Source organism: Halichoerus grypus, chromosome 14, assembly GCF_964656455.1.
Source record: "Halichoerus grypus chromosome 14, mHalGry1.hap1.1, whole genome shotgun sequence".
In the NCBI taxonomy this organism is placed as follows: Eukaryota; Metazoa; Chordata; class Mammalia; order Carnivora; family Phocidae; genus Halichoerus; species Halichoerus grypus.
Window position 1 is genome coordinate 85,604,942 of NC_135725.1, and position 13,914 is coordinate 85,618,855.

At 46.4% G+C, this 13,914-nt stretch overlaps 1 protein-coding gene across 1 annotated transcript in view; it reads left to right on the top strand.

Annotated features, from left to right (window-relative positions):
• Positions 1-655: 655 nt before the first annotated feature.
• ZBTB34 (zinc finger and BTB domain containing 34) overlaps positions 656-13,914 on the top strand; it is a 37,042-nt gene continuing 23,783 nt past the window's right edge. The window contains exon 1 of the mRNA XM_036112861.2: positions 656-794. Within this exon, the coding sequence (XP_035968754.1) occupies positions 760-794 (35 nt within the window). The 5' untranslated portion in view covers positions 656-759. The remainder of the gene's footprint in view (positions 795-13,914) is intronic.

The following is a 13,914-nucleotide window of genomic DNA, read 5'->3' on the forward strand; positions in this document are numbered from 1 at the left end:
TCCCTGCTCTTTAGTTGGGTCTTTCCCTCACCTCACTGTGCCTTCCCCCACTCATCCCCCCCGAAAAAACCCTCAAGAAACAGCAACCGTGCTCTTTAAAAGTGCTGCAGGCACTGAGGGGGCCCACGTATTTCCTAACAACAGCTCATTACCAGAGACACTGCTTGTTTTAGACCAAACTTAACCGTCTTCCCACACAAACCTTCTGTTACCACTGTTTGTTGTGAGGTTTCTTTTCCCCTCCCCATTGCTGATTTTAAAGCCAACTACAGATTGCCTTAGATAGCTTAGCCATTCTCTGTGTGGGAAGAAGTCCAGAAGAACCATTTCTAGCCCTTTTTGAGGTGGGGCCTGTCAGCGCTAACCAAGGGCAAACAGCTCAGGCCCTGCGGCATGGTGACCCCCTGACCCCCATTGAGGCCCCTGGTTACCGGCAGTCCAGCCCACCTGGGGAGTAGGCTTTCTCACACAGCTCCCGCAGGGGCGGAGACCTCTGGGGTGTGAAGATGAGAAGCACTGTGTTCCTTATCAGGAGAAAGCAAAAGATGGAAGTGGTTCGTTTGTATTTGGGAACAGAAGGGGGGTGGGATGTGAGGGGTGTAACCCAGATGGAGCATATAACACCTGTGCAGTTTATTTAGATTTCCTCATAGTCAATTCAGGGACCGCTTCCCACCAAACCACCGGAGTGTTCCTTGAGACAGTCTCCATGCCTGGGCATCTTGGAGGGTACACAGCTCTAGAGTTTGCCCACAGTCAATGGACCAGCTAGCAGGTCAGCAACAGGAAATGAGGTAAGCTTGAGCTTGATGTAACAGTCATTTATTATTTGGTAAATGATTTTAAGTATGATCTTTCTCTGTGCAGAAAGTGAAAGATAAGAACTCTGTGCCCTTTATAAGAAAACTTGGTTAGCGTTCTGTTCAGAGTTCAGTGAATGGAGATGGGCACGGACGGCATTTTTTTTTCCCCTTAATGAGAAACCAGAAGGGGACTGAGAGTGGGGAAGGAAGTCTCAGTCTTACTCTGAACTGGTCTGACTCGTTTGAATCAAAACCAAGTAATGTAATTTTATAATCTACCACTTTCTTGTGGCCTGCTACAATTACAGGAGAGTCACAGTGTCCTTTGAGGGAGTATGTGGGCTCTAGAAAAACAAGGTAGTTCATAAGCAGTATTGTAGGTAAATATGTTATAAAAAATAGTGGCATTATACTTAGACTCTAATGATTATGAGTTCTATTTTTTCTTCTTCATATTCCAAAATAAGAAACCAGTACTGAAGCCATTAAATGTATTTATAACTTAATAAGATACTAGTTACTCCCCAGAGTATACTGGTCTGCCTAATGTAACAGCTAACCTTTATTAATGGAAGCCAAGGAGTGCTTCTAGAACTGCCCCTGTCTTGTTTGGGGGTCAGTAATGCTGTGATAAAATCTCACTTGTTAGGGTTCTTTGAAAAGATCCTCACCTGCATGACACTCAGTGATGGGTGGATGCCAAATCAGCAAACGCTGCTAGGATTCCTGCAGGGTCTGGCTGAGTAGAAATTGTAGGCTTTAAAATGACAGCAGTGACCTTGAACCAAACTAGAAAGGATTAATTTTTACATTATTTATGTAGTGTCTCATAATGTGGGAAGTATTGTTTATCTACTCAAACTATGAAGATAGAGAGAATTTTCTCGGAGAGAATTTGTTGTTGTTGCAGTTCTGTATATTTATCGGGCTCTGAACATCCACTCAACCCACTGAACACCATACCTACTTTAATAGGTGTAAGAAGAATTGGGATTACAGCCTAAAGATAACAGTACTAAGCGGAGGTTCATTGCACACTTAATATGTGCTAAGTACTTGCATGAACTCATTTATTCTTCCTAACAGTCCTGTTGAGGTAGAATTTTATTCCAGGTCACTCCATGTAGCAGGAAAGGATGACTGCTTCCTATTCTGTTGGACAGGTGGGTTTTTTTTCCCCTCAGGGAAACCTTTCTAAACCCTACTCCTGGGACAGGCTGTCTGTGTCTGAGGGTGAGATTCAGAGAATCTCAGAGAGTGGTCCCTCTCCACCTGCAGGACCCTGGGCATGGCTTCTGATGCTGGGGAGCATGTACCTGGGCTGGATTATCCTTCCAGCGCCTTTAGGTGGTGGGTGACTCACCCAGTACTCCGCAGGCTTTCTCACTTTGCTATCTTGGGAGAAATAGAGACTCTATGCAGAGACTATTCCAGGTCTGGCATCAGCAGCTAACCCTACCTGAACATCTTGGGCTCAAGAACTACAGGTAGAAATTAACCCCAGGAATAGGGGGAGTCCAATACTTTCCCAGCTGGTAGAAAAGTTCTATCAAGGCTTACTCCACAGAATGGGCAGGGAAAAGGAGCATGACCCCACCCCCAGCCCCTCTGACCAGAGCAACTTTCATTTCACGTGGTCTAGCCGAACAACTGCACACTCCATAGAGCTCTCATTTGCCCAGAGCCCACTGTGTTCCACACTGTTCTAAGCACTTTCCATGGATCAGCTCTTCACTCTGACACCAACCCTGCAAGGTAGGTGCTATTGCCATCCCTGTCTAGCAGGATGCTGACAGCAGAGCCAGGATTCAAACCCAGGCAGCCCGAGTCCTGGGCTCCGCTGAGTTTTACATATGTACTCTATTGCTGTCCCGTGACTGCCGGCCCAAGGGTTCATTTCACATCATCCAGAGGAAATCCCACTCTGTGGGCTGATGCTCCAGGTGTTAAATTTGAACGGAAATAATCTAGAGAGAGGTTCCGAGGGCCAACGGCTTATCTGGGCCCCTGCCCACTGCTCTGGTGTTAATCACCAGGAGGTGGGTTTTGGCACAAGTTAGCACCTGCTTATCTCTCAAGTTGTCCCACCCTGTTCCTATCAGCCTCTGGGACAGCCACTCCTTCCCAACAGTCTCCACTCATGACATATTCTCCTGCCACTTGACTGCCCCAAACCCTCCTCCTTCCTAAGCAGACCTACTCCCGTCGCCTCCCATGATCCGCCTGATGGGATCTTCACTCAGCATGGTACCCAAGGCCCTGGTCTGAGAGTAGCCTACTTGTCCATTCTTATCTGCCGATCCCCACTTGGGCTCTGGCTGCTCTCCTTGGGCTTCTTTTCGTCCTCGCATGGATGATTTTCCCTGCCTTGAATACTCATCCTTTTCTTTTCCATCCACAACTGCCTAAGCTTTGTCCTCATGGAAAACTTTTTATTGTTCCAGGTTCTGCAAAAATAATCTCTGTGGCGCCTTCTCTGAGCACCCTTGGAAATTGTTCACACACTCAGTGATTCCATTTCATTTTGAACTTGGTTCTGCTGCAGCATTTATCACTATTGTGATTTCATATGTACTATCCATCCTTTACATGCACTCGCGTCCCCTGCTAAACAATGAGCTCCTCAGAAACAGGAACTATGTCTTAATTGTCTCTGACTGGCTGTTCCTGGCACAATCCTGTTCCTGGCACAGTCGAGAGATACTGCTGAATTTAAAAGCTAATAATCAATGCAGATTCGTGGGTCAGTCTTTATCCACCAGTTACAGCCAGGGACTTTGTGCTTCGTCAGAGACCTTTCCTAGGAAGCACAGGCACCCAGCAATCCTGCAGTGCTCTCTTCCAACAAATGCCACCTAAGTGTCACTGAAATCGCCTGTAGCTGAGAATTCTGAGATTAAGTACAGGTCCTCTTTTCTAACCCAAAGGAAAGATTTTATATCTGAGCAGCCACTTAGCTATCATACTGGACACTGGTTTATTTCAGTAAAGTCAGGCAGAAGAGGACATTGGGACTTATCAAACAATGATTTCTGGTAGAACAGTCAGTGTCTGGCTCAAACCAGAATGTCAGGAACTTACAGTTGACAACTTGCTTTGGAAGCAGAATAAAGTGAATCATCACACTCCTTGTTAAATATACCAGCCCCATAGTGAAGAAAAAGTGACTGATTTTTTGTTGTTAATTTCTGCTGAGAAGCTTGTTCTAGAAGAGGGCATATTTTCAGTGAGATTTTGGCACAATCTAAACATGTTACATGTTATTGGTTACATGTTATTTGGTGCTTCATCTAATACTAAAATTTGTGGCAACTGATTAACAACCAAAAGTTGCTTTTGGACAATATTCAAACTGTAATTGTGCTGATCTGAGCTTTAAGGAACAGTAGAATATTACAGTCAGGAAGCAGAGAATCTGGGCTAGACAACCAGGGGGATTATATGCAAAAAAGACAGTTTGTTTCGGGTGAATCGGCTCCAAGGGAGCATGGCCTGAGACTTTTCCGGCCATCTGAAAGTAGAAAGGGCAGCAGTGAGCTTGTGACTCAAAGGAGCTCTGCCAAGAAGGTGTCAAAGAGTTCTGCTGGAAGTGCTTTCAAAAGCATCTTAGGCCCAATGTCTCTAATCTTTTCAAGTAGAAGGATCATTTCTGAATATTAGAAAATTTTGCAGAACCCCCCCCCACACACAATAATAGTTGATCAAGAAAAATTTAAAATTTTAGAACACTAGTATGCCTTCAGTAATGCTTAAATCCACTTATATTTCTTTTCTTTCTTTCTTTCTTTCTTTCTTTCTTTCTTTCTTTCTTTCTTTCTTTCTTTCTTTCTTCTTTCTTTCTTCTTTCTTTCTTTTTAGAGAGGGAGGTGCAGGGGCAGGGAGCAGCAGAGGGAGAGGGAGAGAGAATCTTTTTTTTAAGATTTTGTTTATTTTAAAGATCAAAAGAAGCGGGAGGAGGAGCAGAGGGAGAGGGACAAGCAGACTCCGCACTGAGTGTGGAGCCCGATGTGGGGCTCGATCTCAGGACCCTGAGATCATGGCCTGAGCCGAAATCAAGAGTCGGATGCTTAACTGACTGAGCCACCCAGGTGCCCCTATATTTATTCTTTAAAAAAGCATAGTTGAACAGTATCAGTGCAAACATGTGGGAGGTCTCAAAAGGAGCTTTATATCCTTCCAGGGTCTATTCTTTGGTTCATTCACTCATTTATTTACCAGGTATTTATGGACCACCAGCTTTGGCCCTGGCCTGGGCCTTCAGAAGCTGATTTTCTTGTCTTTAGAGGTTGTGAAAAGCACTCCAGGAGAAAAAGAAATGAACATTTCAGGATAGGTCCTTTGCTGTCTATGTCACATAATTGACTAAACCTTATGGATCCAGACCTGTAAATAAGATTTAATCAACAATTTCAAGACAACACTTGTCAAAGAAACCTAACTGTGGATGGTAACCAGGTCACTCTTCGCTATGGATATGGTGTGAGCCACTGAACTTAATTTATCTACAGACCAAAACTCAAGTTACAACCATTTCCTGTAATAGTTAACGTCAATCTCACCTGCTTTTCTGGGTTTCCGGTTAACTCCTCACTGTCATCTCAAGGGAGAAAGGGAGTAAAACTTCCCCAATTGACTCCTATTTCTGCCTCCCAGGATTTTCCCATTCCCCCTTTTTGAGCAGAATCCTTTTCTCATAATTTGCCCACCATAGTTCATCACAACTGAATTCACAAGGACAATATGGAAGCTATGGAATAAACCAGTAACAAGTCCTTCAAGAGTACACTGTCTAACAGAGTCATACTTAAAAAAAAAAAAAGTAAGAGATACTACTAAATGCTGGACATATAGCAATAAATAAAACATAAAAAATCCCTGTTCTCCTGGAGTTCCCATTCTGGAGGCAGGTAAGCCTGGTATCACTAACAGACTCACACGGGGACAGAATGATCAGGACACACAGGAAGCCTTCCTAGTGCTGGCAGCCCCTGAGCAGAGATGGGTGGGATTCCGATCCGCCAAACTGTGGATGGGAGTGAAGAGGCCAACCTGTCCAGAGGGACAAGTATGAAGAAGGGCATGGAGGTGAGCAAGTGTGAAAGGTAGCTTGCGCAGCCAAGTTGTTCCTATGGTAATGGATGTCAACTACTGTGCATTGACTATATGCCAGGCTCTGTGCTACATTCTTTACATGTACAGTCTCCTTAGATCTTTACTATAACCCAGCAATTCTAAACTAGGTCATCAGACTCTGGAGCCCAAGATCATGGCAATTACACCGTTGGTACCCAAGGTCATGAAGGGCCGCAGATCTCAGGCTAAGGAGTGTGGATTTGATTGCATAGGCAATGATCAGAGGTGTCAGGAAGATGAGCCCAATGCAATGAGAAATGACCTAGGACATGGTGTTCGTGCTGCATTCCGGACATGGGCTGAGTGACAGATAATAGGCTTGCCAATGTGGTCTCCTGGGTGTGGAAACAAATGCCTGGAGGGAGGAGCCACCACAAGCTCAGGTAGGCCAAGTTCAGTGTCAGGGATGGAATGGGGCCAGCTGTACTTGTAGCCTAATGGGGGCTGTTGTTAACCTAGGTGGGTCCATCAGAACAAGAACTATGGAGGTTCCTTCTGAACTTGGTTTTCTTCCATGGGATTTTTGCCTCTGGCACTGGTCATGTGCCCTCCGGTCATGCATGCCAGCCAAATTCCTTTAATGTAATTGAGAAATGTCCTCGAGAATGGGCAACACTCAGCCTCTTCTCTCCATGAAGGTCATGAGGGGAATCTCAAGAACCCTATCCCCACACACACTCAATTACATCCAGTTCTTTAATGACTGGAACGTAGCCATCATCACCCCTGTCCTAATTATCTCTCACCTAGGTTGTTGCACCAGCCTGGTCTCCTCACTCCACTTCATCCTACACACACCTGTCAGCCTCAGTCTTCCACCTTGTCCCCAAGCTGTTCTAAAACCCCCAACTCCTGCCAAAGTAGGCCCCCAACTCTCCAGATTGTAGGCTTAGACTTCCTTTCTGGTTTGTTTCCACTATTTCTCCATCCTACTCTACCTATTCTACTCTCCAGCCAAATCCCATTTTCCTTGAACTTGCCCTCAACTTCCCTGTAACCACGAGCATTACTAATGCTCCCTCTTCTGCCCAGAATAAATCCCATTTCAAAGGCTACCTCCTCTAAGAAGTTTTCACTATCCTCCCCAGTTCAGTCTGTGCCCAGTTGCGTCACTCACGCAGGCATCATTTGTATGCACGTTGCTAAGCTCTGCAAGGACCAGCGAGTATAAACACCTTGTGCCTGTGTCCATTCCATTTCTGTGTTCCTGACAGCCTAGGGCCTGCACCCAACAATCCTGTTCAGGTGAAGTCAGAACTGTCTCCTGCATCTTTAGGAAGGCTTTAGTAGCACAGTAGTGAGGTAAGAGACTGGGGAGACCAAATACTCAGTGAGATAGAAAGACATTAAATTCTTGTTCTGGTGAGAGCCGGAAATGTGTGACACGGTACCATGGCCGGTTGTATTCCCTCTCGTAAACCCAGTCACCCAGCAAATGTAGATTTTTTATAACCAGCTACCCCCCCCGCCCCCCCGCCTCCGCCAAGCCAAGAACTGCTTCAGAAATGACTGGGTGTTGAAGGTCGGTTTTATCACATTCAAGTTGCTCCGCTCTTCCGGACTGAAATGTACCGACTCGCTGAGAGGACGCTGCTGCACCTCTCGCAGCCCCTGACCAGCTGTCACAGCCTGGTGCCTGGAACCAGGAACCGAGTGCGGGTCTCAAACCAGGTCAAGTACAACAGTCACACCCACAGCCGAGCTGCTTCTGCGCCTCCCAATCTCTCCACCCTCTGCAAACGGAGGCTGACGATAATTCAGCTGTATTTGCTTTTTGAACTTAGAAAAATGACTAGCTTGGCTCACTTTAAAAACACAGCCTCTTCCTTGTTCTTTGAGTAATCAGAGTCACAAACTGCCGCTTTCAGAAGTCGACCCTAAAGAACCCCCCCCCACCCCCCCACCCCCGCCCTCAGGCCTTGAGCATGATGAAAGTCAACTTGCTCTTCTATAGAATGCCTGGAAGGCGGCTCATCCCGTGATCAGAGTGGCACTGGGCGGGATTCTGCGAGGTGCATGGGCGGTCTCAATCTCCACTTGGGAGCCCCTCCCCAGACAGGACCCTGTCAGCTCCAGGCGAAACTGTTACATGTTTTCTCCAGACAATAGCTGTGCTTTCTAGCAGCTACTGACCCCTGGCCCCCATTAGGGGTCATGATATAGAACGTGTACAGACAGTGATCAAGGAGGAGACTCTGGATGAGTTCCCATCCTGCACCAGGAAAGGAGCAGCTTCTCCTGGTAGAGTCGAATGACCCCTGTGGACATAAGGCAGCTGGGCTGGGCATGCTATTCCTTTCGTGGTTCTGTGAAGTAGTTTAAACTTACAAAAATGTACACAAATATTTGCATTATCATTGTGTGATTCAGTCCTGGACCTCAGGATTTCCTGCTGGGCACATGCGCTTTTTTTGTGTAACTGAAGTATGATCAAGCATGAAAGAGCACAAATCATAATGCACAGCTCAATGAATTCTCATAAAATGAATGTACCCATGTTGCCAGTAACCGATCAAAACACCCGGGGCTCAAAATTCCCTTCATTCCTCTTTCCAGGAGTAACCTATCCTGACTAGCAGTAGCCCCATTAGTTTTGCCTATTTTTGAGTTTTATATAAATGGGATCATACAGTATATACCCTAGTGGCTTCTTAAGCTCAGTGTTGTGTTTCTGAGCTTTATCCGTGTGGTTGTGTGTGATTATAGTTCTCCATACTCCATTTTTCATTCATTTGCTCTTAAAATTGCAGCTCAGACTCCATCAGAGTACCATACTCTGCAGCAGACCGTTTCAGCTATGAGTGAGATTGTCATACATAACCCTCATCTGCTAGAAACCGCATTCCCAACTAGAGGAATGTGACGCAGACGAGGGAGATGATGGGTATTTGGAGAGATTCCTGGGTCAACAATATGGCTTGAACTCTGTTAAGCAAAGAAAGGGCCCTGCTTGCTCTTTTACCTCCAACTCTTCCTCCTGAGTTTCTGGGTCTCCCAATACAGAGGGCCATGGTCAGGCTGTCTTTGGAGTGTGGCTGAGAATCCAAAGGGCCTTTCTGCTGAGGAAGTTTAACTGGGAGAGGGACCTAGAGGCTGACGCACCATCAAAACTTAAGAAGAGCTCCACATAATTTATTGAAATGGATGGCTCTCCCATGGGTGGGTTTCTAGAACACACCATTGGTTGTTTTAGGGGACCGGGGACGCCCCCACTGGGAGAGGGAGCAATGTCAGTTACACACTGCTCTGAGCACCTGGGGTATCGCTGTTGTTCACTTCTCAGAGGTAAACTGCCTGTTTTTCAGCTTTCTGCGGAAAGGCAGGATGAGCAGCAGTTCTGAGAGGTGGCTGGAGTAAGGACTCTGGAGGGCTGGTGCAGCAGGGGGCGGTCTGCCTCCAGGCAGGGCGGCTGGACCGCTGCCCACTCAGGAGGGCTCTGCAAATCTGTGCTTCCTGGTTCGGAGCCATCTCACCCTAGTGGGATCCAGCTGGAGCCTGACTTCTTTTTGTCCTAACTTTGTTCCTTGTTTTAAAACATTTATTGAGCATTTGCCTTGTTGCCCAGCTTGGTGCTGGGCACAGGAACTACAGTGAGAAACAAGACAGGGTCCCTGCTCTTGAGTCACAGGAAGCCCCTGACAACAGGAAATGCCGGTGACTTCTAAGAATTGCAAGAGAGCAAGACAAGGTCTCCATCGTGAAGCTGCTTATGCCCGACAGAGGAGGCAGCAGATGCTCAGGGCTCAGTGTGATAGCTCCCAGGTAGCTGGATGGAGTAGAGAAGCCTCAGCAGGAAGATAAGATTCATCCTGATAAACCCCAATTTGGACATATGAGCTACTGGATTTTGCGTGTTTATCATACACGAGGCACTTTGTAAGAGCTTTACGACCGTGATCTCGTTGTACTACTGCCAACAAGCCTTTGGGGTAAGAACACTTGTTCTCTCCCGTTTACAGATGAGGAGACAGGTTCAGAGAGGTTGCCCATCTTCCCTTTGTTCAGTGAGTTTTAACCATTGGCACTGTGTCCTTAATTTATTGCTTGACCAGAAGTTGAACCACCCCTAACAAGACATCAGGCCTACAAGGCCTGCCTAAGAATCCCAAGCAGATGAGCACGTCCAACTTCATCGAAACTCTGGGATTCCAAGGGAAAAAAACGAGAAGAAGCTTAAAGGAAGAGGAGAATGGGCAGAGGCTACTCACTTATTTGAGTGTCGTGAGTACTGAGGACAAGTAAAAAAAATAAATAAGAAGTGTTGCGGTATAAATTGTCAGCTAAGCCCAGCTTCCACATTGGGAAATAGCACAGGTGCCCTGGTTCCAGCCAGCAGAAGGATCAGAGCAGAAATGTTGAGAATCTCCCTGGGCAGAGGAGTACCCTGGACAAATTTAACCCGCTGACTAGTTCAGCAATGAACGCCAAGGTTGCTGTGTGTTCTGAAAGGCTACTTATTTTCAGAGAGGAGAAAGATGTCTTACAAACCAGGTCATTAGGAATAAAGAAAGGGCCAAGATACCACCATCTTCTTGAGTCTTGACTGACAAGAAAGGCATCATCCCCTTTGAACAGAAACTGTTCTTGGGGGAATGAGAGTGGGAGGGAGGGAGGGAGCAGATGAGTTGAGTTTTTCTCTTTTAGTGGCCAGAGGCAAAGATTCCAAGAAGCTAAGCTCCATGATGAAAGGGGAGCCGAGAATGACAGTGTCCAGTGGGGGGAAGGGAGGGGGGTTAGGGGAGACAAAGCCAGGGTGTACCTCTATACTGCGTTCCCCCTTGCATTGCTGCCATTGGTTCAGTCCCTCATATGTTAAGAGCTCCTGCTGATTCAGCACCCACCAAGTACGAGGCTCTGAGAACCACTTTTCCTCGTATTTCATGGGGTTCTCCTAACCATCTGGATCAGGTACTATCGCCATGAGAAAACCGAGGTTCATAGAGTCTGATTATCCTTGCCCAGGGTTCATGGTTCTTTACCATGGGACCAATCTTGGAAATATGAGGAAAGAAGCGCTGAATCTGAAGACAAAGTCAGCCCAGTTCAGGGGATGGACAGAGATGGACAGAGCTGAGACCAGCGGACAGAAGAAACATAGGAGCTAGTGAGGAGCAGATCCCGGAGGAGCCCAGCAAAAGAGGACTGATCAGAGCAGGGCAGGTACACAGGGTTCAAGCAAGCCCCAGCTCAGTATCAGCAGAGAGGAAGAAGATTAAGTTCAGGAAGGCAGGTGATGGTGCCACGCAGGATGCTGCCCACCCTGCACCTGGGAGCACGCTTTTGTTTGATATAGAGGATGAGAACTTCAAACTAGTACCAAACTCTCTCACTGGGTGATGTATGGTCTTCTCCCCTTTTCCCTTCCCTATTCGTTTTTTTCCGTAGCCCTTCTCCCCATCTAACATGCTATACATTTTGTTAGTTTATGCCTCTCTTTCCCTGGCCGTTCCTGAGAGGTAAGGATTGCTTCCCCCTGTCCACTGCTATATCCCCAGCATCTAGGGCCATATTTGGCACTCAGCACTCAATAAGTATTTGTTGAATGAGTAAATATGCAACAGTGATATCATGCCAGGGTCCCTCAGGCATTGTATGCCTCCACTGCCCAGCTGATCTGCTTCGAGCATGGTGATCTTACCTCCCCTGTTGGGACTCCCTCGGCCACTGATTCCTGCAGTTGCACAAGCAAGGCCAGGATGCACGGGGGCTCTAGGAGGCAGGATCAAAAACCAGATGCTGAGCACCTTGCTCATGCTCAGCAAAAGCCAAAAAAGCAAAGGTCAGGGTGGCAGTTAACGAATGTCTACATTGGCCAATCCTCATCATACCTCATTAAAGTTGATTAAAAGAAAAAGAAAGATGGACTGTCCTCCCTCCACAATGCCTGGGACCATCCCACAGACCCACAGTCTGGGGACTCTGTTCCCAAAGGGCTCTCCTTCATTCTGATTCTATTGTAAGGAGAAAAGGACTAAAGGACTAGCAGAAGGGAAAAAGAGAGCGAGAGATGAAAGAGACACCCCCTCTCCAGATCCTCATATTTGAAATCATTAGTGAGGCCTTCAAACAATCAGATGCCATGACTTTTATTTTTAAATAGCTCTCAACTCAGGAAAGCACTGAAGTCATGTCTAAGGTCAATGGAACTATTTGCTCTAGGGAAATTTACTTAGGGAGAAAAGGTCCGCCTCCCCGGGTATATTTTAAAGAGTCTTGGTCATCAAAGTCATCCCGCAAAGCCCTCTGACTTCTGAGTGACGGCAAGCAATGTTTCTAGTCTCATGTTTGATGGACAGGATGTTGGCTTTACATTAAACACAGGTGATGGCGTGAATACTCTTCACGTGAGGTTTGCTCCTTTCATTGAAATCTAAGGCGTGCCCAGCGGGTTTGTGCCCGGTTTCTAACACTGAGAGCACAAAGTCACCTTTTAAACCAGGCTAGATCTTTGCAGATGTCTCCACTTTACTGACTTTAGTCAGACATGTGCCTGTTAGTTACAACAGGGCTGTGTCTTGAGAGACATAGCTCTCAAGAATGCTGATTCTGAGATATACTCTGGATTTGTTGATTTGCGTTTGGAACAACAACAACAAAAAAAACACAACCCAATTAAATATACTCATTGATTGTAAGATGTCTTCTGATTCCAAGAATGTTTAAACGTGAACAAGAACGCATCCTTGATTAAAAGAGGAAATTCGGTAATATTAGGTCCCATTTTCAGAGAAATAAGAAAAAGCAAAAAGTCAAAAGATTAAGTGATTCACCCAAAGCAACTCTAAAGACTCCCCCATTCTTGGGGCATTTGGCTGGCTCAGTCAGTAGAGCTCACGACTCTTGAGCTCAGGTCCTGAGTTCAAGCCCCACCTTGGCTCTAGAGCTTACTTTAAAAAAAAAGACTCCTGCATTCTCTTAACCAGGATCCAGCACTGCCTACCATAGCATGTATGAGTGTGAGTATGAAACTTTGCAGTTAATGGCTTTGATGATAAGTGGGAGGCAAATGCTCTGGGCCAAAGGCGGTCCTGTATGTATTTGTGTACCCTCTCTTGATTACCCTCTCTTTTGACCAGGTAGGTGTGTCCTCCACAAGAAGCAGGGCACGGAGAGGACCCATGCAGATTTCCCGAAAACTGTTTTTCAAATGAGAATTCCCTACAAATGTGGGAGGTCTTTCTCACCTACCTTCACCATGGGTCAAGGGAAGCTGCAAAATAGAGGCTGGTTAGGACCAAGGACTATTTACACAGATGGGGAGACTTGGTTGTAAGGTGTGTTGCAGGTAAAAGGGGAGGAGAAAGAGGGGTTCAGTCTTCATTCGTTCATTCATTCATTCATTCTTTGTCTCACTCAGCAAATATTTGTTACTGCTCATTCAGGTTCTCCGCAGGATGCAGAGGAAATGGGTCAGTTAAATAGTCCCTGTCCTTAAGGAACATAGACTTAGAAATCAAAACAGGTAACCAGTCATTATCTATTAATGCAGCAGATACCTATGGAGTACCAAGAACTGGAGAAACAGCAGGGAAGAAGTCAGACAAGGTCTCACCCTCATGGAGTTTATAGGCTCGTGGTGGGGGACACAGATATTAAGCTTATAATTGTACAGATAATTAATTAATTACCATTGTGGTTACTACAAAGGAGAAGTACAGAGTGCCAGCAGAGTCGGTTAAAGGCGCAGTGTTGGAAAATCAGCAGGAAACTGAGAGGGCAGGAAGAAAAGACAGTGAGGAAGGACTCCAGAGGGAGCACCTGTTCCCAGTGGGTGTCAGCAGGGCTCAGGTCCAAAGGAAGGCAGGCCCACTCGGAAGCGGGACAGCTGAGACAGGAGAGCAGACAGCAAGCCATCTCTCCAGGAAGTAAGAAAAGGCCTCATGGAAATGGGCAGGGGCTCTCGCAGCCAGACTTTCTCCCTCGCTTTCTTGTTGATCAAGAATAATTCTTGAGTGTGCCATGCTGGAAGCATTGTATC